Source organism: Callospermophilus lateralis, unplaced genomic scaffold (assembly GCF_048772815.1).
Source record: "Callospermophilus lateralis isolate mCalLat2 unplaced genomic scaffold, mCalLat2.hap1 Scaffold_193, whole genome shotgun sequence".
In the NCBI taxonomy this organism is placed as follows: Eukaryota; Metazoa; Chordata; class Mammalia; order Rodentia; family Sciuridae; genus Callospermophilus; species Callospermophilus lateralis.
Genome location: NW_027512944.1, coordinates 1658498 through 1682468, shown reverse-complemented (window position 1 = coordinate 1682468; position 23971 = coordinate 1658498). Strand labels below are relative to the sequence as shown.

The 23971-nt window shown below is 38.1% G+C and overlaps 1 protein-coding gene and 1 non-coding gene across 2 annotated transcripts in view; one reads left to right on the top strand and one right to left on the bottom strand.

Annotated features, from left to right (window-relative positions):
- Nucleotides 1-632: 632 nt before the first annotated feature.
- The window catches only part of LOC143388425 (transport and Golgi organization protein 1 homolog), a 40325-nt gene continuing 16986 nt past the window's right edge, over nt 633-23971 (top strand). Inside the window, exons 1-8 of the mRNA XM_077108198.1 lie at nt 633-765; nt 3569-3702; nt 6578-6664; nt 8518-11317; nt 12904-13107; nt 15353-15501; nt 21364-21495; nt 23712-23733. Of these exons, the coding sequence (XP_076964313.1) occupies nt 633-765; nt 3569-3702; nt 6578-6664; nt 8518-11317; nt 12904-13107; nt 15353-15501; nt 21364-21495; nt 23712-23733 (3661 nt within the window). The remainder of the gene's footprint in view (nt 766-3568; nt 3703-6577; nt 6665-8517; nt 11318-12903; nt 13108-15352; nt 15502-21363; nt 21496-23711; nt 23734-23971) is intronic.
- On the bottom strand, nt 18521-18627 carry LOC143388438 (U6 spliceosomal RNA). The gene has a single exon (XR_013090003.1). It is a non-coding gene; the product is annotated as a U6 spliceosomal RNA (small nuclear RNA).

Below are 23971 nucleotides of genomic sequence, written 5' to 3'. Positions count from 1 at the left end.
TCACAGTTCCATTAACTTTCCCACTTTCCCCTTTCCTAATCAGAGGGATCTTGGGGTGGGGCTTCAAGGAACCTCTAGGAGTTTGAAGGGGAGGGAGCTTGGAACCATAGACTAGCTCTCACAAGTCATGGGTGGGATTTGGTAGTTCAGAAAAGGAGGTACCAGACCTGGAATGGGGGATGGGAGTGATGGTGAAGTGGAGTAGGCTAGTTCAGGATGGACCAGAAATGAGACGTTGAGGAAAGCCAGAAAGGACCAGTTGGCGGAGTGGCGGGGGATGGGTGGGTGACAAATGGAATCACGCAGAGGGTGGCTTCTGAGGGCACAGAAGCAAAGGCAGGTGATTGGACGAGAAAGAGAGTCCCTAGTTGCCATGGCAGCGACTAGAGGAGAAGGTCTTCAGTTGAGGAGAAGGTCTCCACTAGAGAAGGACGGGGAGCTCTGGCTCCGTGCGTTCCCCAGTAGAGCCAGTGCATCGACCCCCATATATCCCTGCTGACGTGTCAACCGGGAAAGGCTGAGGCCTTCCCGGGCACCGCCCCTCCGCGCCTCGCTACCCACCCGCCCCCTGAGCCCCGACGCCCGCAGCAGCCTACTCCACAGCGTCACCGGCTCCCCGATGTGACCACAACATGGCTGCAGCACCGGGGCTGCTCTTCTGGCTGTTCGTGCTCTGTCCCACCTGGCGAGTGCTGGGCCAACTGGACCCGAGCACCGGCCAGCGCTTCTGGAAGCACAAATTCTGTGCAGACGATGAATGCAGCAGTGAGTGCGCAGGCGGGCGGGCGGCCCGGGGTCTCCGCGGTGGCTCTTCGGGGCTGCATGGGGCTCCGATCCCCCCCAGTCCCCAGCCCCGCAGGCTGGGCTAGGGGGTCGCAGGACGATGGGTGGGGCACAGGAGTGACAAGAGCCTCGGGACCCTGAGTGTGTCCCCTCCGACTCTGCTGGCACCCCGGCCAGCCTGCTCGGGTTGCGGGGGCTTCGACTCCCACTTGTTGCCAGCGTTTTATTTTTCTCTACTGATTGAGGCGGTTTGGGAAACAGGATTCCCCAGGGACAGCTCTCAGTTTATTGCCTTCCAGGATTCGGCTAGGATCTCAGTGGGTGACAGGGTTGCGCGCCACGCGCCTGGGGCTCCCCACGCTGTAGCAGAGCGCTTTTCTGCCCCCGCCACAGGGACCTGGGCCGGTGCAGTATCAGGGCAGATGCTCTCCAGGGCTCGGTGGCCCTAATCCCAGCGGCAGGTTGATGGTGGGGCTCCTTGCGAAAGGCTCACTGGCCCCTTTGTCCTTTTGCTGCACTGGGGATTGGGCTGGTTTTGCCTTTTAACAGGGACTAGAGTTTAGGCTTGGGAAGAGCACTGAGTCCAGGCACGCATTGTGTTCCGAGGTCTCGGCCCCGACTCTGCTTCAATCCTGTCATTTCTGTGCATAGAAGCCTCCCTTCATATTTGAGGTAGGGTAGCAGGTGGGCCAGTAATCTTTTGCTTTTGAAAGAGGCCAAGGATCTGCACTGGCCACCTGGGAACTGCAGCCTTTTCTGTGCGCAGGAAGCAGACAGAATTGCTTCCCAGTCCTGGATTGGAGGTGGGCGGTGGGGAGGATGTAGCCATTCAGATTCAGATGAAGAGGTTTGTTGCAATAACAATAATAAATACTCCAAGATTTTTATAAGCCAATTCAGTTTTAGACTCAGTCGCTAGTGTTGTTGGAACCTCTTTCCTCTATATATTTACTGGCCCAGAATACTTCTTATGGCCTCCCGCTTGGTTTCTAGTAACCTTGTAACTTGATGACCGTGTTGTCCATAAATTGTAAGCAGTACATATTTTAAAATATTCATGCTAAAAAGGCCAAGAAGTTTACCATTGAGCTCTTTATGCCTAAATTGGTGTTACCAAAAACAAATTTTATAATTTGAATTGTTTGTTCCACTCCAATAAAGAAAAAAGATGTCTCCAATATATGTTAAGCAGTTCCTAGAGGTAACCCTAAGGCTGGAGTAAATAAACACTCAGAAAAGCAAAGCAGCTGCCATGATATTTCCTTTCAGTTTTGGGTGAACAAAATCAGGCTTCCAGCATGGTAGAATGTTTGCTATTCTTGGCTATCAAGCGCTATCCTACGTGGGCTACCTGGACAATCTCATCACTGATGCTTCCTCGGTACTAAGACATGGTGTTGGTAAGGTTCAGTGGGGTAACATAACTTGAGAAATGGCCTGTGTCCAAACAGATGTGACCAAACACAACAGGTGGGTCTGTGTTGTGTTGTAGGAAGTAGTGAGGTGTGTATGTCAGGTGTCCTTGTGTGCCTTCCAAATAAGTGCTCCAAAAAAAAAAAATAACTAAATAGGTGCTCCATAGTATGCATTATGTTGTCACCTAATATATTACTGATTTGTAAATCCTCTATGACCTAAGGGGGAACAAGAGAAACATTGCCATTTCCACTTGTGATGAGAATTCCCCACCTTAAAGTGTCTCTCACCTTCAAGTTGGCCTCTTAATTATATATGAATTAGGATGCTGACAGTTTTGAAAATAGTCCTATTTTAGCTTCAAAATAACAAGTTACCCTCTCCAAATCTGTGTTTGTTCCTCAGACATATATTTTTATAAAACACACATTCTTGTGTATTTTACTGCTAATTGGCCTTTAGAAAAAGTGTTATTTCCATTTCTTCTTTGTACATACATCTATTGTCCATTTCATCTTAAATCAGAAACTGTGTATTTGGTCAACCAAAAGAAAAATGTTGCTTCTACCAGTTTCTAGATCAATTGTGATTCTAGTCCTGCATTTTAAGCATGAAGGTATTGCCTGACCTTTTCTCATGGTTAAACTTGTTCCTTGTCAGACAGGATACCCACTTTTGATTTTGTTTATTAAAAAAAAAATACGAATGAGGATGTTTTGAAACAATCTTAATGTTGGATATAGTCAACAATATTTGCTCAGAGAAAATACATTTCCTGGTAATTTACCCAGATCCTGAACACAGAGACAGCAACTCTGCTGCAAATGAAATTGACAGTGTTTATGGCTGCATGGTAGCACTTGCAGCCACTTAAAGGTAATATCTTTTAGCGGTTAGTTCAAGTTAATTAACCCCTTGGGGGTTCCTGGATATTCTTCCCTCTTCCCTCCCTATTACCTCTGCATGAAGCCATACTTAAGCCTGTCCGTGTCTACACTTGGATTTACATATTTGCAAAATGAAGCTTTTTATGATTATGAATCAGAAAAAAATTGAGGCCTGCAAGAACCAAGAGTTTCACTGAAACCAGCCATGATTGGTGGTAGCCACATTGCTTTTTATTTCTCAGCACAGAGAAAAATAGAGAAGCTTCCTTTTCCCTTGTCTAATTGCAGGGAATATTGTATTTTATAGCAATAAAATCTTGAAGAATTTTAGATACTTTGAGCAGGTGAATTAAAAGTGATTCCAGTACTGGAAAAACTTGATTTTTGTTCATAGTGGGATTCATATTTCCTGATGGGTCAATGTGGATTGTGAAAAATCAAATTCTAATGTTTGTTTTTCTTTTTTCAATGTTCATATACAGTGTTAATGTACCGAGGTGAAGCTCTTGAAGATTTCAGAGGCCCAGATTGTCGTTTTGTGAATTTTAAAAAAGGTGACCCTGTATATGTCTACTATAAACTGGCAGAGGTATCACCAGAACTTTGGGCCAGAAGTGTAAGTAAAAGTTTGACAGGTGTTATATTCTTACTTTTGATGGGTTTTTCAGCAGTGTAGATTTAAATGACTGATTTCTTGGGGTCTTTGTAGAGTTAACCTAACCTCTCTGCCAGGCCTTGTGCTCCTAACATGCCTTAGGCCTGGCACAGCATAGAAAGTCAGTAGACTTTCTGAAACAGAACTGAACTGGTTGTGGTTGCTACCCCTCACATCAAGTTCCAGAAGGCTCTACACATCATAAAGGTTGTCATGGTGAAAACCTGACAATTCTTAGCTTTGTTGCTTCAAAAAGGAAGGATTCAAGGACATTAGAGTTAATCCTGTAAATTAAGTCTGAGATAGTAACTCAGGCATGCATATTTAAAGTTGATTTTTTTGTGTATTTTACCTAATCATTTGTGCAGTTTTTACTCTAAAAAAGCAGAATATTATGTTCATTATGTGCTTTTTTTTTCTTTTTTGCAACTTCTGGGTCATCCATTTCCTGCTTTTCCTATAATCTATGCCTGAAGGTTCCCCCAGGGGTTCTACTTCTAGCCAGTTGTATGGATCTTCTGATGAAAGACATGACATTGTTTATATCATGCTTTGATATTTTAAATGGGGAGATTCACTAGGAGTGACCTCATTGAGAGACTTATGAGTATTGTCCTTTTCATTTAAATGTGATATGTGGATTGTTTACTTAAAATAGTAGCAAGGGTCTTTGATGACTGTAGGAATGTTCCAGTTTAGAGACATTCCGGGTTGCATCCCTGAAAGTTCTCACCCTAAATAAAATACCACACAGCAGAAAATAAGAGTAATCCCTATGGGAAAACTAGTTTCATTTTGTTGCCATTTCTGATTCTTAGGGAATGATCTTGAAACTTGGTGCCTTTAGGTACAAACTTTATATTTGGACAGAGTCCCAGTTGCAGTACTCCATATAAAGAACCATCTATTGTTTCTTTCAAGTATACCAAATAGGATTCGTAATCTTTAAACTTGGAACTGTTTTTCCATGTACCTAAGTGGCATTTTTCATACAGTAGTCGTCTTTCTCCCCTTCTTTGAACTTTTGGATAAATGGGCTTGATTTACATTTTCTCCTGTCACATTGTAGCCTGTTAACTATGTTCATCCCTAGGACTCTTGCCATTCTGGGTGGCAGCACTCATCCTGTCTTCCTGAGGAGCCCTGCTTTCAGCACCTGACCAGAAAGGATCTTTGCCGACTGATGAGTGTTTGGGTGGCACTTTCTTTGCATTGCTCCTGTGGCATTCATTTGTCTTCTTTGCCTTCAGTCAGGTTGTGTTTTATCTTAGTTCCCTATAAAGTGAAAAACTCCATTAGGAAAGGACCCCTGTCTAATCCATCTTCCTTTTGAATATTTCCTTTCAGGGCAGTGGCACTTAAGTACATTTGTTCTGATAGTAGCTTATGCAGAATTTGTTCTCTTGTGGCAGTTCTTTGCTCCCCACCCACAAATCAAATCAGCAGCACCTCGGCAGGGATGATGTATGGATGAAAAATTAGGTATAAAAATTATTTCCAGTCATGAGCCTCCATGATTCTGCATCATTTTTTTTTTCATATCACAAGAAATGGGATACCACCCAGTGTGTAATTATGGAGCTTTATATAATCTATGGTCTCAATTGACACAGAATAAGAAGAGATAAATGTGTTTCCTTTCTCCATACATCTCTGTTTTTTTTTTCCTTTTCCAAATTTAACCTTAATAGAATTTTCATCAGAAGGGAAAAGTGTATTTCCCCTCAGACTCGCCTCTCATGTCATGAATGTTATACTTAGGAAATTAAAAACTCTTTAGTTTTCAAAATGATTCTCCTTTTGAGTTTTTAGTTTTCATTCTGCAATGTTGTTGGTTTTCTAGAGTCTCAGACTCTATCTGCCAGTGATGAAGCTTTTAATTGCTCCATCTTATCTAATCTTCATGGCAGTATTCTACCACTAATACTGGCTCTCAGATGGTTTCTAGATATAACAAGAACATTCATGAATGGGGATATTTTAGAGTTAGTGATAAGATGCCTTTTTTAATTTTCTTTTTTGGGCGTTTGATTTGCCTATCAGTTTCCTTTAATTATTGGCAAGAATCTTCTGTTCCTTTTAGTCAGTAGTTAGTAATAAGAGTATCTTTCTCAAGGGGAACTTTATATACCTTTTGTACACTTTATGTAACTTCATATAATTTAGCTGTTGGTGCTGAAAATAAATGGGGTTCTTTTCTGCAGAGGATTTATTTTGGGTGAAACTGAAGCTTGATATGTGGTTTAGTATGCATTATATTGAATATTATTTTCTCCCCAAGTACTTGTAAAAGTAGATTTGGAAAAAGCTAGGAAAGCATATACTATCAATACATTTGCTATAGTGGTAATACATTTTAGAGATTTTGTATGGTTTTTACTTATTAATTTTCATGACTGTTGTGTATTGGTTAAGAAAGACATAAATATTGGTTTATGAGCAATGCTACAAAATGTACAGGTAAATTCTTGCTACAGGTTATTTGGAATTGCATTTATAACCAGCTTTGATTTATATAGTTTTAACCATATAATATATAATAATCTCCTATGCAGATCTTTTATTTACTTCAGAAGTCTTAACTTTATATGATCTGTGTTGAGAATTAAGCTAAATGTAAAAAAGAAAACTTCAGTGGTTGGAAATGTTGTTTTAACAGTTCTGTACTTAATTTTTATTTGGAATAATAATCTCAGTGTAATTGTTATAGCAACTTTCTTTCTTGGTTATACCATATACCTATCTATTATGTGTATATTTCCTGCCACTTCTGAGAATCTCTTATTTATATTCCTTGTACAGAATTTATTTTATATTTGTCTCCTTTGCACTATAGGTTGGCCATATTTTTCGATATTTTCCAAAAGATTTCATCAAGGTAGTTCGTGAATATACTAAAGAAGAGCTACAAATTTCAACAGTTGTAAGTTATGGATTTCTTTTTTGTTCTCAATTGTAAACTGGCTTATAAATCCACCCATTATATTCAGTTAACTGCTTCTGAAAGTTTTATAATGTGTTTATAACATTTGTGTATCAGATTTTCATTTGAAATCAGACTATCTATAAAAAAAGTTTGAAAGGCATTCAAGGGTGATTATATTATAATCTGAGACTTTTCTAATATATTGAAACAGATATTCTTATAGAAGGCTGTTTACTCAACTATAGGGCTTTTCTCTTCTGTTTTATGTGTGAAAAATAAATAATGTAATATATTTGTACTTGGCTATTAAATTTAAGAGGTAAATAATTTCATTTTACAGGCAAAAGGAGGTATTCCAACTTGAAAACTACTCATTGGATAGTTATTAGACATTTTAAGTATATTTAGGTTAAATTAATAAACTCTAACTTTTATACTAGGCTAGAAATACGTACTTACAAAGGTTTTCTTATTCTTAGTCATATATGGGATCGTAGTCATGTTATAGATTTGGAAAAGGGGACCTGAGCGTTTCAGGTGATGTTCAGTCTCAGATCTTTTAAGGCCCCAACTGCTTCCTTTATACAGCATTCCTGTATTGTGCTCTGACTTAAATTGATTTTGTGACTGAAAGGATTTCGTGTTCTAGAATTCTCACTTCAGCTGATTATTTTCTAGAGTTTTAAATTGTGTAGTAATTGATGCCCACCAACATTGAAACATCTTTGGGCAGCTCTTTGTAGTGGCTGTAGAATATGCAAGCTGCTAGGCTAGGATAGTTCTTAGATTAGATGGGGTGAATGGATAAAGTCATCCTGTTTGTTGTTGCTGTTCCTAAAATTTCTTCATAATCTCAGGGGCCATAAAATCACTTCTGTTGCTTGTTGGATTTCATTGTTGGTAAAGAGAGTTAGTTCTTGGGATTTAAGCTGTGACAGCAGTTCACTGATTACAGAGAACTCATTTGTTTTGAACTCTGCCTTTTCATTATGTTTCCCATTACATGCATCCCTCATGGCTTAGAAATGCATGTGATGGGGAGAGGAAATCAATCATCCCTACTACATTGAACTGCCTCCCCCACCCCCAGAACCCCCACAGAATATTATGAAGATTTAATTAGGAGATGGAAATTTTTAAAAAAAATTCCATTCATACTATGGCTCCATTTATATGTCAATTTGCTTACTAGTGGCAAGAAGGAAGACTAAATAAATATATAGATAGTCCTGAGAGAGGTCTTAGTGACTGTGAAACCCTGATGAAGAGGAAGGTGTATAACTTGTTGAATCTTGTTTTCAGTTTGTTCTTGTGGTAATAATAATGTGAGGAGCCTCCTTAATATCATTCTTTATTCCATTAAATGTACTTGTATCTCAGTAAGATACTTTAAAACTGATTCATCTTTCTCAATGCTGCAGGATCTTCCAGCTTCTCCTGAGCAAATGATTAAGAATTAAATTCCTGAAACATAGGTGTAGATTTTAGAGCTGGAGGATCCTACAAGTGATACCTTGCCTTTCCCTACTTATGCTCAGAGCAAATTGAGAGAGACCCAAGAGTCAGGCTGTTGGAAACCAAATTGTCACCATTTTTACTCATTATGCTTTTTAAAGAATATGACCCATGTTAAAAAAAGAAAGAAAGAAAGAATAGACTTTCTAACACTGTAGTCTAGAAAAAGACAGATTTACTCAGCCATAGAAGGAGTTAGCCAATGGGGGTTGGAGGAGGGTAATCTGGTTGACCCCAAAGATTCTTTAGAACCAATCCTGAATTTGGGAGCATGGATGAGTTTGCTTTTGTGACACTTTGTTATTGACACACTAATGTTTTCCTTTTCCTTACAGGAGACAGATTTAGTCTGTTTTGATGGTGGAAGACATGATTTTGATAATTATAGTGTAGAAGAACTTCTAGGATTTTTGGAATTGTATGATTCTGCAGATGAAGATTCTGAGAAAGCTATAGAAAAAGTGGAACAATTTCCTGAAGTGTCCCAGGATGTTGAACCTGAACCTAAACCAGTAGTAGCAAACTCTGAGCAAATTGAAAGTGCATTCTCAGAAAACACTATGGATCTTGAGGAACAATTTCTGGCTCAGAAGAACCATCCTCATGCAGATAGTCAAACAGATAATGCTCAAGGTGAACAAACTTCATTTGAACCCTTTGAAGAAATACTACAAGATGAATTGAAAGTGCAAGAAAGTGAAAACAACAAAACCAGCAACAGTTCTCAGGTCTCAAACGAACAGAAGACTAATGCTTATACACTTTTGAAAAAAGAAATGACATTAGACTTGAAAACCAAATTTGGCTATACTGCTGATGCACTTGTGTCTGATTATGAGACGACCAGACTGGTGACTTCATTAGACGAAGATTTTGATGATGAGGAATTGGATGCTGATTATTATGCATTTGATAAGGAAGAAGAGGAGAATGAGGAAAGCTTTGGGGAGCTCCCATTACTAACCTTTATAAGTGAAGAAGGCATGAAATTCTCAGTGGAGTTTGGAGTGAAGAAATATTCAATAGGTGAAGAGCAAAATTCAAATGAAGAAGATAAGGTTGAGGTAACTCTGCCCCCAGGCATCAAGGATGATAAAAATATACTGACAACCTTGGAGGATACTTTATATATTGGCACAGGTGGTGATGAGAAAACAGATATGATGGATTTGTGGAATTCTTATTCAGAAGAAGAAAAAGAAGATGAGGAAGCTTTAGTTCCAGACAGAAAACAGAAGAAACCACAAGCAGCAACAGATTATATTTATCCTGAAAGTGCAAAATATGGTCTTTTTGTGGAAACCTCTAAGACATATAATGATGAAGAGCCAAAAGTGGACATCGAACTTCATATTAAAGGAAAAGAGACAGATGTTCAGGAGCCTAAGAAGCACCTGATGCAAGATGTTTCAGAATTAGAGGATGAGAAGATAGAAGGGATGATTGCATATACTTCTCCCCAAAGCAATAAGCTCAGCTCATTGCCAGCTGTTGAAAAGGGCAAGGACACATTAAAATCAGCCTTTGAAAACAACGAGAATGACCTAAAAGAAGCAGTTATCCATATCTCAAAAGAAGTGAATGAAGAACTCTCTTCACCTGGAGAGAAGATTTTGGAAGATAGCTTAGAGAATAAATCTCTACATAAAGCTGTAGGGAGTCTGATGACCCAAGAACAGAGTAAACCACCAGAATCTTTGGGTATTGCAACATTCCTGGGAGATAATCAAAATGATGCATCCAAAGATGGAATGGAGGAGCCAGGTTCAGTAAGTACACCAACCCTGCACATAGACTCAGTGGAGCATCAACCTCAGGAAATTAAAGAGGGACTAGTTCTGAAAACTGAAAATCAATCTGGATTCTCCTCTCCAGATGGAATTGGTTTGTTAAGAGAACCGGAAGAAGAGGTCCCCAGTCCCGGAAAAAATCTTTCTTGGCAACAAGAAAGAGATGTGATTGTTACAGTTAGTCATGTAAATGAGAAGATAGGGCTTTCCAAGGACGAGGGTAAAGAGCAGTCCTCGGCTGAAGAATTGATTCAGCATAAGGCAACACAGGGGACACAGGAAATTAAAAAAACAGAGCAAACTGACGAGGTAGAAGTACCGGGTCTCCATACCAAAAGGCCAGCAGCAGTAGAGGAGGATTATTATCCCCCTGAAGAGCTACTGGAGGATGAAAATGCTGTAAGTGCAAAACAGTCAAAAGAAAAACATTCTGGGATTCAGAATGTTAACCAGCACGTTCTTGAGAAAGCAATTTTAGAGACTATCAATCCTGATCTAGAAACCAAAGAAAACAAACAAGAAACGAGTATAATTTGGGAGATTTTTAAGAAAAGTGAAACCACAGCCAAAAGGGTAGACATGATGAACAAGGAACGAGGTGATATGGAAATGGGAAAGGAGGAAAGTCCTCTGGCAGATGAGGAAGCCCAGGGACTCTTTGATGGAAGTGATGAGGAAAACACTCAGACTTCAGGGATAAGTGAAGTATTTCAGGATAAAGATTCTGACGATCTTGAAAAAGACAACCCTAAGGAACATCTGAACACTTCAGGGTCTACAGAAAAGGCTACTGGAAAAGAAATCTCAAAAGAGGACCTTGAGGACATAGGGCATATCACAGACACAGAAAGCCAGGGTCCTGCTTCTGCAGACCTTGAAGATGATATACTTCCACAGAGTCCACATATAGCCCTAAAGCCAGAGCTTTGCGATCAGGAGGAAGACTTGCCCATAATCCGCAGCTTCTTTACAGAACAAAAGTCCTTGCAACGCTTCCTGAAGTACTTTGATGGCCAAGAACTGGAAGCCATGTTGCAGGAAATGTCATTAAAGCTGAAGTCGGCACAGCAGGAGAGCCTGCCCTATAATGTGGAAAAAGTTCTAGATAAGGTCTTCCGTGCCTCTGAGTCACACATTTTGAGCGTAGCAGAGCAAATGCTTGATAATCGTGTGAATGATATTAGAGACATAGGAATAAAGGAAAGTAACATATTTGAAGAGGCTGCCGTGCTGGATGATATCCAATACTTGATCTATTTTGTGAGGTACAAGCACTCCACAGTGGAGGAGACTGCTCCATTGATAACAGCGCCGCCTCTAGAGGAAATCTGGGCTAAAGCTGAAGGTAAATAACTGCCTGCGGCTTGAGCTGGAGAAAAGGAGTTGTTCCATCCAGGTGTTTTGTGTATTATTGTAAAGTTCTGTTCAGTTTCCATGTGCCTAAAGGAGAAAGAAGGCTGACTCAGGAGCCCCATATGTTCCTTTATTCATTCTTTGGGGCTAGAGCATGAAAGGACATTGCTTATTCTTTTTTTCCTTTAGGACAGTTGGGATTGGTTAGCATGTTCAAAGAGAAATTTTATAAAAAGCTAAAGAGAAAGATATAAATGAGAAACTAATGCACAAAAGTAGACCTGTTAACAGTACAGATTTTATGTTAAAATTATAAAAGGGCTTTATTAAACATAATTTCTTAATCATAAAATATCTGTACTAGATCATGTGGGTGTGGAGTGACTAGCATAACTTTTTTTTTTTTTTTTATAATTTAATCTCTTTTTATGTGGTGCTGAGGATCGAACCCAGTGCCTCACCTGCACTAGGCAAGTGCTCTGTCACTCAACCCTAGCCCTAGAATAACTTTTAATGGATAGCTTGCCTGAATTCCCCTCCCCAGCATTTATTTTTTGTGGATACCATGCTATTTCCAGTCTCTTGGGGGAGAGGTCACTTATTCTGGTTTTACTCCACTGGGTTCTAAGGTCCTTGCATGCATATTAATCAAGGATGGAACCAGGATGACAAGCCTTATAATGTAGTGCTTGACACATAGAAGCCTTTCAATTAAATATTCGACAAACTGACAATGAGCCAATATCCTGATGAAAGCTTTCTGTTTCCTGGTTTCATATTTGATCATCTCTATCTATTGTTTTTCAAAATGAAATATTTCAACTGAGAGTATATGATAACAATTTCAGAAGGACATAAAGCCATTGGAAAAATTTACTTCCCAAGAATGCTATTTTTACCTGATAATTTGGGGAAGAAAACAGTTGTACATTTAATCAAAGCAGATATATTTTGGATAAGAATGCAAAGTACAAGTGAATGTTCAGGGTAGAATATGAAGCTGTAAAGAGATAATCTTTGCTCTGGATCCTATTGGTCTATGTCCTGAGTTCAGGAAGGAGATAGGTTCACCATTTGGCTCCTAGGTTACTTTGAACATATTTGAAAGGCACATTAGCAAGCTAGACTTACGGAATTCCCTTCTCTATACTGGCTCGGTGAGACCAGCACACTTGTAAATGAAAGAGTTCCTGTTATTTCTGAGCAGAATAGACATTTCACATTTTTGTTCTGGACCAGAATTCTCTTCTGCACATTTATTCATGTGGCTGTATGTTGGTTTGCCAAGGGAAGGTAAGTTATTGAAGCCTCTATCATAAATGTATTTGTTTATAAAATACTTTGGATTAAAGGCTTCTTTATAAATTTGACTGTATAGTTTAGTCATCCTTTAAATGGGATGAAAACAATTAACCCTCCCATATCCTTGCCCAGTTGTTCTCATGGGCGCATGCCAGGACATGGAGGGCAGTGTTGAGGTTTCTGGAGCTGTGTGCTGAGGGGGAGTGCTGATCATTGGGCTTAAGTGGGGGTAGATAGTGTCATACAGCTGGCTCAATGCATTCTTCTCCCCTGTAGAGATGCAGCTACCCCATGAAGATGATTTTCCTAAAGAGAACACAAATAATCTTAATAGAAATCTTCATGAAGAGCCTCGCCTCCTGAGTCATCATTTAAATATGAACCATCCTGAAGAGCCCAGCCTCTTGAGTCAACCTGTGACTGAGGACATGGGTGTCTTAGAAGTGTCTCAGATCCCAAATACTGAGAAAGTAGACCCAGGTAAAGCTTGTCAATTTTTCTCTACAAAGTAGAGGCATTATCATAATGAAGGCTTTCAAGGATATTTGTTGCCAAAGGTACAAAATAGAGCAGAGAGTCATCTAGGTACATGTGAGTTCAAAAAAAAAATCTCTTAAGTGAGAGAAAATAAAGAATAAAGATGACTAGAAATCAAAAATAGGCCAGAGACTGTAACTCACCTAAAAGCAAATGTTTAGCTATGACTAGCTTGTGTAAACCATTTACAACTAAAATATTATTCTTCAAAGGCCTTATGCTCTAAAACTAATTTTCAACCAGACCAACAGCACCAGAAACTCTGGGGGTGGGACCCACATTCTGTGTTTAGCAGGCCTTCCAGGAAAGTCTGGCCTGGTACAAGTTAGCTTGAGAATCACTGTTCATAGTCTCATAAATTCTGTGTTTTTTTCCTTTCTTCTAAATGGAATGTAATATACCTCAAGTCCTGTTTTGACTTGCTTCCTGGACATGGTAATTAAACTTTTTCAAATGCAGTCAATGGTCCAGATCTTTATACTATATACTTACAGGAAACAGTACAGAACTGCAATCCATTTTAGACTGACACTTATGAATACTTCATCATAGTGCACAGTATCCAGTGGGAGATGAGAAACAATTTTTTTAAAAAATCCCCAATAATGGCATCAACAGCATTCTACTTTTGTGTTGCTCACTCTCATTTTATCAGTAAATTAGATGAAGACTAATTGTTTTATTTTATCCATCCAGTATGGTGCTATGAAGCCATAATTACTGTATTTTGTATTTTTAAAGGTTCTGGTCTGTAAGTATAGCTATAGCATTATCCTGCACCAGTGCAGGGCTTAGCAGCACTGATCCTGACCCCCCACATCTGCACACAGAGTGTAGGAGAACTCATAGCAGGGGGGGATTCAGTTAATTTGGGAAGGAATAACATATCAGTTCTCCCATTTTCCAGAAGACATTGCATCCATATATGAACACTACTGACTTATGAACTGTGTTTAACTCCATAAGGTTCTGAAAATGAATAACGCATCATTAAGATTTGTTATTTTCATGCTCCAAAACTTTCAAGATTAGGGAAAACTTGGCTTACAAAATTAAGCATGAATTATTTCCCTGCCCTTTTAGGTTCCACCACAAAATGATGTCAATCACCTTTATAGGTAAAATCTTCCCAAATGTCATTTAATGTGTCTCAGGTGCTGAGATGCTGAGCCAATGGGCAGACTTCACCAGCAGTCAAATTCATAGACCAATAGTGAATGGAGGGCCTGGGGTTGTAGCTCAGTAGTAGAGTGCTTGTCTAACATGTGAGGCACTGGGTTTGATTCTCAGCACTGCATACAAATAAATAAAATAAAGGTCCATCAAAAATTAAAAAAAAATTTAAAAAGTAGGCAAAAGCTTAAAAAAATAGTGGTGAATGGAATCGGCGGACACAACATCTTTTTTTTTTTTTTTTTTTGTATGTGGTGCTGAGGATCGAACCCTGGCCGCACGGCCAGACGAGCGCATTACCGCTTGAGCCACATCCCCAGCCCAACTGGTCCAACTTCTTAATAACTGCATGTTGGACTCCTAGCTGTTTAATCAAACATACTCCAGGCTCATGTAACTCATACTGAAATTCCACCCCTACAAGCTCTCAGGTCTAACTGGAATTCTACCTCATTCACAGAGCCTCAATGCAGGTCTGTACCCAATTCTCTTTAGTCTCTCTTGGTATTACTGTGTTCTTTTTAAATAGCTGTCATCTGTCCACTCAATAAATAGTTGTTGAGTATCTCTGCCAGGTGCCAGATGCTGTGTTAAGCCTTGGCTCATTCCACCTGTAAATCTGCAAACCAAGACTCCCTCTCTTTCAGCTTTCCTAAAATTTTTAACACAAAGTTTCACCAGCACTAAATCCATGTTTGTTGAATGTGACCCTGTCTATATATCTCTGGTTTTAAAAATTTTCCTTTAGTAAATATTGTTCTGGTAGCAGTTGTATGGCCATGGAAGTAGTGGAGAGTAGACTGGAGATTGTTCATTTTATAATTGAAGGGTCTGACAGCTCTAATTAGGATGTTGAAGTTTTTTTCTCTGTGTTAATTGTCTTTAGGAGAGCCACATATTCCAGGCACTGTGACTCATATATTTAGTGAAACACTCGATGAATATTGAAACTGAAGAGAGACAATTCTTATTCTATAGCATAAAATAAAATAGCCATTTCCCCTTTCAATTTTAGAGCTACTTATAACAGAAGGTACTCCTGTTGATGATGCTGATACAGAAGAAAAACTAAAGGAGATAAAGGTGGAAGAGCCAGCAGATGCCACCCTTTTGGACAACATGCTTTCCTTGTTATATTCATACTTGCTTTATTTCACTAAGATGGTAAGTTTGACATAGTTTCTTCAATTAGAATGTTGATTATTTATTAGTTTTTAAGTGGCTTCTGGTCATGAAGTGAAGAACTTAAAATGTCTTTATGAAAAAGATTCCTGACCCTTTGAGTAGATAGCTCCTAAAACAAAAGCCATAGGGGTGTGACTTAATGGCTACTTAGTTTAGCATATGAGGAAGATTTGCTGTCTACCAAGGCTGGACATTTGTACACCTGTAAAAACTTGGTTCTTCCCCTCAGAACCTTTCGTTCTTGAAACACAGTAAGATAATGGCAGAAACAGAGGTATTTATTTGATGGTAGAACATTATTGTCCATAAATGCATTTATTATGGTTGGAAGGGTGATCAATAAGGTCAGAAAGTAGTTGAGATGTGTTTGAAGCACAGGCAAAGGGCAAACAGGAGTGTGACATGTGGTTTGTTGTTGATTAGTCAGGCTGGGGTGGAGGATGGTGGGGGAAGCTGGCAGTCAGAAGAAATGTGTTCAGAGAAATGGAAACATGAAGAAAAGGATATTTGGGGAGGCCAGGAGAAGGTGAATAGTTGGTGTTGTATAAAGTGTGAAGTTGGAGGGGAATGGTCTGTTGGAGAGGCCAGCAAATCTTAAAGGAAGTCATGAGCCAAAGTAGCATTAGACCATTAATATTGGGGATCCTTAGAAAGTTTTAAGAATGAAAGGAATTAGGTTAGATCTGTTTCTTAGAAAGAGTCACTTAAGGCTGACCTTTCTAAAGAAAATCATGATCCAAACAAGACATTTAATCTGCCTAGAAGCTTATCTAAGCATTTTAGGACTTACCTCCCCCTCATGGTATTTGTTGATGTTGGACTTTTAGAGTTTAATTTATAGGAATGAGAAAGCTTTTAGAGCTTGGAGGTGAAGATGGTCATAGGGCCATTGTGACAGTAATCCTTCTCAACTGAAGTTGTTCCCTGTAGGTTGTGTTATTTCAAGACTTGTGTAAGAAAAGTGATGTTGTTGTTTTCCTTGTAAAATGTATAGATTTTGTAGCCAGGTAGATCTGGTTTCACATCCCAAGGTTATCATTTAGAAGTTTGGGCAAATAACTAAACTTTTGAATATCAGATTCCCCATCTGAAAAATGTAGATAATGCTTACTCCAATCATAAGAATTAAATGATTTGACAAGGTAAAGTGTCTGGTGAGGTGTCTGGCATTTTGTAGTGTTTTACCCCCACACACCCCCTAATTCTCATGTAGTCTGTCAGAGGTGGTATAAAGACAATGAATACCTGGGGAGGAAAGACTACCAGGGTGGAAAAGATGTGATGGGGAGAAATGAATCATTTTTCAGTTGGCTCCATGTTTGTTCATGGTGGTGGCAGCCACCTGGGTAAGGAGTATGTACAAGCCAGGCAGTTAGAATAATGATATTTCCAGTGATTAAAGCCCAGTCTTCCACAGTCATAATTTGATTATCAGAATGAATCAACATCACTTGGAAAGTTTACAGCCTCACGATATGGGAAGGCTTTCTTTATTCATATTTTTAGGTATGCACAGAGCCCTCCTCTAGGTCTAGGTCAGGGTACACGAATGTGGTGCAGGTATGCTCAGTGATTTTGCAGTGATAGGTAAGACATTGACGTGAGTGGCAAAGAAGAGGCACAATGTTATGAGACTGATTTGAAAGGAGCCTTCAAAAAGGCATTTTGATGTCCCAGTATGTACAGGACATTGTGCGAGGACTAAAAGAGTCTAACAGGTGTAAGGCATGATTGTGATTTTTGAAAGTCTTAAGAAAAGGACTTAACAAATATATGCAAAAATTATGAACAAGTCAATGTAAAATCTTAAACAAGTAGTATGATATCTGATAGGACTGGAGAGTAATAGGCTCTGATGTGTTTGGGAGATGTGCACCAATCAGATTCATTGATCAATGGAATCTTAGTAGAATCTTAGTGTTAGAAGAAACCTTGGAAGGCTGTTAGTCTAGTTTCTCACTCATTGGTGTAATTTTCTTTACTGTGGCCCTGACGAGTAGTTATGAGGCCTCTACACCAGTATTTCCTAGCATGAGTCACTCTCTTTCAAGGCTATATGTTCTTCTGTTGTCTAGTTCATCCTTGTATTGACTCCAAATTTTCCTCCACATGATTTCCTCTATAAAATTGAATTCTTTTCTACATAGAAATCCTTTAAATATTTGAAGTTATATCTTAATTTAAAAATTATTTTTAGTATTTTTATCATGGAAACTTTCAAATAAGAGCAGAGAGAATAGTAGGGGACTATAGGCAACCATAACATACTGTACATTTCAGAATACTAGAAGAAAAGATTGTGAAAGTTTTACCATAAATGATGTTTGAGGAGGTAGATATATTTAACCTGATTTAAACTTTACATAGTGTATACATGCATCAAAATGTCATGTTACCTACTTCAATAATTATAATGTTTATTTCTATGTACTAATTAAAAAATAAATGTAATTAGAAAAGCTTTAAAGAAAAGCATAGAGAATAGTATAATGAACCCACGGGCCATCACCCAACTTAACAGTAATTCCTTGATAGCCAATATCAGTGAGTTTTTTTTTAATTTGTTCTAATTGGTTATACATGATAGCAGAATGCATTTCGATTCATTGTACATAAATGGAACAAAACTTTTCCTAGTTGTACACAACACGTGTAGTAGTCCTACATGTACCTCGGGTAATGAAGTTCATCTCATTCCACCATCTTTCCTATCCCTATGCCCTCTCGCCTGTCCTACCTCCCCTTTGCCCAATCAAAGTTCCTCCATTCTTTCCATGCCCCTTGCCACCCACCTCACCCCCATTATGGGTCAGCATCTACTTTCAGAGAGAACATACAGTTTTTGGGTTTTGGGATTGGCTTACTTCCCTTAGCCTGATATTCCCATTCACCCGCAGATGCCATAATTTTTTTCTCTTTTAATGCTATAAGTAACATTTCATTTTGTATATGTACCACAGTTTCTTTATCCATTCATCTGTTGAAGAGTTGTTTCCACAAAACTATGGAATGCTTCACAAATGTGGGTGTCATCCTTGCTCAGGGACCATGCTAATTTTTTCTGTATTGTCCCAATTTTAGTATATGTGCTGCCAAAGCAATCACACTCTGAGTTTTAACAAATGTAGATACCTATGTAAAAACTACCATAATCAAGATATAGAACAGTTTTTTCACTAGAAAAGGGGTTTCCTTGGGATCCTTCCCAGTGAGTTCCTTCACCACCTGTTCCAGGCAACCACTGATAACTTTTTTTTAAACTATAGATTCATTTTTCCTACAGTACTATTTCATATGTATGCCCCTATAAGTGGACTCATATCTAGGAGTGCAATTGCCTCCTACGTCTAATGTATGTTTTTATCTTATGTGATACTGTCAAGCCATGCTAATAAATGACCACAATCATTTTATACTTCCACCAGCAATTTAGGAGACTTCCACTTGACTTCATCTTCACTAGCACTTGGGCCATTCTAGTGGGTATGTCTTTGTGAGTTTATTTCCTGATAATTAATGATATTGAGTGAACTTTTTTTTTGAGATAGGGTCTCACTAACTTGCTTAGGCTCTTGATAAGTTGCCAGCCTCAAACTTGGGATCCTCCTACCTCAAACTTCTGAGCTGCTGGGATTACAGACATGTGCCATCATGCCTGGATCAAATACTTCTTCATGAGCTTGTTGACCATACTGTTTTTGTATGTCAACTCTCTCTGGCTAGCTGGAATCCAGACTTCTCCCAGCTCAGTGCCAACTGTGGGATTGGTTAGCTTATAGTTGTTCTTGGCCCTCGCAGGTACTGCTTAGAATGTAGCCCCAAACTCAAGACCACCTCCATGCAAATTTCTGGAACTCTCTTTCTTTGTGGCTCCCATCTTTCTGGTAGTTTTCTCTACATGTTTTTGGCTGCTTAATCTCCTGGAACTCTGGTCTCTTTCTCCTCAGTGAGACTGTTAGGCCCCATTTGGGTTCCCCTTCCCAAACTGAGGTCTAGAGGGTGCCTCAAGGTAGAATGCTCACCTATTTGTTCTTCTTCTCTTAGGGGTGACAGTTGCATGTTCCTTGTGGCTTTCTATCTGAAAAATAGCTCTTTAAAAATATATTTTGACTGTGCATGGTGGCACATGCCTTAATATCCTAGTGGCTCAGGAAGCTGAGAGAGAATCATGAGTTCAAAGCCAGCCTTAGCAAAAGTGAGGTTCTAAGTAACTCAGTGAGACCCTGTCTCTAAATAAAATACAAAATGGGGCTGAGACTGGGGATGTGGCTCAGTGATCAAGTGCTCCTGAGTTCAATCCCTGGTACCAATATATATATATATATATATATATATATATATATATATTCCAACTTTCTGGTTGCTTTCAGTGGGAGAACAAGTCTCATATAAGTTAATTGATTTCTCCTTTTGTTGTAACTTTTTGCAATAATTGAAAAAAATATGTTTGTGGGACTTCTAGGATATATTGTAGTTTTGGTGAATAAATGACATCCCCCTGGTACAACAATTTAACCTGTTTTCTCTATTGCCTTTTTTTTTTTTTTTTGGTGGTGCTGGGATTGAACCTCGGGCTCCATGCATTCTAGGCAAGTGCAGAGCTAACAACCTCAGCTTCTCTCTGTTGCTTTATATTTCTTGGAAATTCATAGTCAGGTTTAGGTTCAATTCTTTTTCTTATGAAAACTTAATAGGAAATATTGCATTGACATATGCATATCCTCTCCTTTGATGTTGACTACTAGTCAACAGTGACGTTGGTGAGATTTGCTAATATATTATAGGTTGCAAAATAGCAATGGTCTGAGTTGCTGGATTTTTCTTTCTTCATTTAAAGGATGGGATGCCTACACAAATAAAAATTTGATTATTCTTTTTTTTGGGCGGGTGGTATTGGGATTTAAACTCAGGGGCATTTGGCTAGTGAGCCATATCCCCAGCCCTATTTTGTATTTTATTTATATACAGTGTTTCACTGAGTTGCTTAGCAATTCCCTTTTGCTGAGGCTGACTTTGAACTTGCTATCCTCCCTCCTCAGCCTCCCTAGCTACTGGGATTACAAGTGTGTGCCACGGCGCCTGGCTATGATTGATTATTCTTTACACAGTTATTTGGTTTGTATAGTTAAGGCAGGAGATAAATATTTGATTCCTTTTCTTTATTTAAACACTTTTCAGAATAGTAAGGTATTCTTCTAGCTTATCAAATGATACCCAAAGGGGCTTGAAATCTTTTTATTGTTTCATTGTTTTTATTTGTTGCCATAAAATTAATTAGTTCTTTCATATATTTAAGTTTTTGTCTTAAATAAATTTTTTAAATTATAAAAACCAGGTTATCTAAAAGAAAAGAATGATCCAGAGGGATTCTAGCCAGGTGTTAGACAATGTGATGATATAGGGCCTGTTACAAACTGGAAAATTTAAAGTATGCTCAATTTAAAGTATTTAGATTCAAGCTGGGGTTGTGGTTCAGTGGTAGAGCGCTTGCCTAGCATGCATGAGGCACAGGGTTAGGGTTAGGGTTAGGGTTAGGGTTAGATGGTTAGGGTTAGGGGTTCGATCCTTAGCACCATATAAAAACAAAATAATGTGTCCACCTGAAACTAAAGATACATAAATAAATTTTTTAAAAAAGTATTTAGATTCATTATACTTGAAAACACTGCAAGTGAACAAAAAATATGAGACTGTCAGTATCCTTTCTCTTGAAGAAACTATTGGAAAATATTGAGGAGGTGGATTTCTGACGAGGAGGTTGGTTTAGAATTGCCATGATTCTTTGTGACTGTTTTGTTATAAATTTAAGGTTTCCCATTTCTTCTAATTTGTCTGTTTCAGCTGTTTACTATATTGCCTGATGAGTATCAACCTGGGCCTGATTTTTATGGACTACCATGGGAGCCTGTAGTTTTCACTGTTTTCTTTGGATTGGTATCCTTTGTCATTTTCTTTTGGAGAACTGTTCTTGTTGTGAGTAAATTAACTTACTTATACCTTAGCACATAAGCACAAGGATTATTTTATATAGTCACTGCCCCCCCCTTTTTTCCTTTTCAGTTGCTAAAACACAAATTAGTGGTTTAAGTCAAACTAACCTTATAAAATAATTTAGTGTGGGTGCAGTTGGTAGAACTGGTAATTCTTAAAGCCATCCTGACCAGTAGTTTCATATGTATCAGAAGTCTTAAAAGTGGGATAAAAGATGGGATAGGTTAGATATCCTTTTATGTAGCATATATGTCTAGTAGTCTATATTAAAGAAATAACTATGCTTTGAAGATTTTGGTAATGTTTTTCAGTGGAACAGTGTATTAGATTGAAGACTTAACACAACATAATTCATTTAGGGGATATTGTATGTTCGCTTAATGGAATAGTAGGCAGATTTATCTATTTCAAAGCTTTGAGGTACAGAAAATGCTCACAATTAAATGTGAAGTGGAAAAAAAAGCAGAAACTAAGATTTAAATGTTGATGAACTGTATGTTAATATAAACACATATAAACAGGGGGAAATGCTACAAAGAAATACAGTAAAATGAGAAAAAGGAGATAAGATGATTTTTCCAGTCTTTTATATATATTTTTCCCAGATTTTATGATTTGATCATATGTTCGGAAAATACCTTTTTATTTGGAAGTATAGATTATGTGTTATCCAAAAATCCATTAAATGTTTTGTTCATTAAGTCTTTTTTTTCTGAGCAGAATTAGTCTATCTCTGTGTATGTGTGTACATATATGTATAAGCTTATATATATATAAGCTTATACATACATATGTTTGTACTGTAGGTCATTCTGTTTCATAGTTATTTAACATAATTGGAAGAAAATTATTTTAGGTAAATGGACTTTGCATATGAAAAGCCTAACAGTTAAAGAGGCCAAAAGCATTGGATACAAATCTTTTCAAATCTGAGTGTTCTTTTTCTGATTTCTTAATTATATCAGACATATCATTGTTAAGATAAGTTTCCTCTCCTTGTACAATTGAGTGTAAAATCTCTTAAAAAGCATTCCCTTCTTAAATAGAAGAATCGTTTGCCTGGATTCCTGTGAGGAATTTTCACAGTTCAATCTCATTGAACTTTTTCTCAGCTAAAAGGAAAAAGGAAATAGAAGGATAAAGAGAAGGGAAAAACATGAAAACACTTTATATTTCTCTCTTGTTTCTTTCATTTCAAGAACCCCAGTACCTGTTTCTCTTTTCACTAGGTTATGTGGGATCTGGTTCCTAGCTGTTGCTCCTCAGTTTCAGCATTTGACTTTGGAGCTTTAGTCTCTTCCTTAGATGACTGCTTTTATGCTACTTCCCATTTTCTTCTGTTGTCATTTTGAGTAAAAGGTTAGCAAGGCTATGACATTAAAGAAATGCCATTTCTTTCTGTGTTGGAGTTTTCTGAATGCAATTTCCTATTACGAAGATCCCATGGATGATCCATGGACACATCTGAGTATCCCATCACCATTTATAACATTTGAAAGGACAAGTATATGCTAAGTTACAAAGAAATTTAGTGATGTTTTTAAAAAAATTTCTGCTTAGGTTTTATTATCAGGCAGTTTATTGCTGTCTTTAGGAAATTATTGTTTTTGTCCTTTCCAGAATATGTTAATTGTCGTTTCTCTTGTTGCTTGTGCATTTTCTTCTAGCAGTCTTCCCTTTCAGATTTCTTGCTATATATTTAGTGGTTTGTAGAAATAAGATGATGTAGCCTATTAGTTTCTAAATTCAGCCAATAGCCAAATTTAAATTGGAGTTCTAAGATGTTTTCTGGTGAGTGAAAGTGGCATATCTTAGTACAAAGATTATGCCTTAATATCGTTTCCTCAGATTCCTTTTGAATAGTCATTGTTTCTAGACTTTATCCTGGTTATTTAGAATTCTCAAGTAAATGATTTTGAGTACACACACACACACACACATACACACACACATCTTTACTGTGAAATAAGGTACATATCTTAGTGTTTTTATGTCAGAGCCTATTTATGAAATATAACTACCAATTAAATTTAAAATGCTTGTTAACTTTTACTTATTTTTAATCCTATAAATTTATTATTCTGAACCAGAATGTTATTAAATTCTCACTTGGTTATGATTCTGACTGTTGTTTTAGGAATGCTGTTTCTATTGAGCAGATGTTTGACATCAAATTTAATCTTTTTTCTCTCTTCTAGGTAAAAGATAGAGTATATCAAGGTAAATTTTTAGGTTTCTTAAACTTGTATTGTATTGGTGTTTGATGTGTGTTTTATGTATGTTACAAGTAGATACAGTGACTTTTAATGTCTATTACTTTTTTACCTCCTGAAAATTTTACTATTCCTAGGTTGCTAGCATGGATAACTGAGTAGATGATGATGGTTCCAACTCTGAGATAGGAGATAAAGAGGAGGAACAAATTGTGGATAGGGAGATGATAAGTTTTAATTTGGGG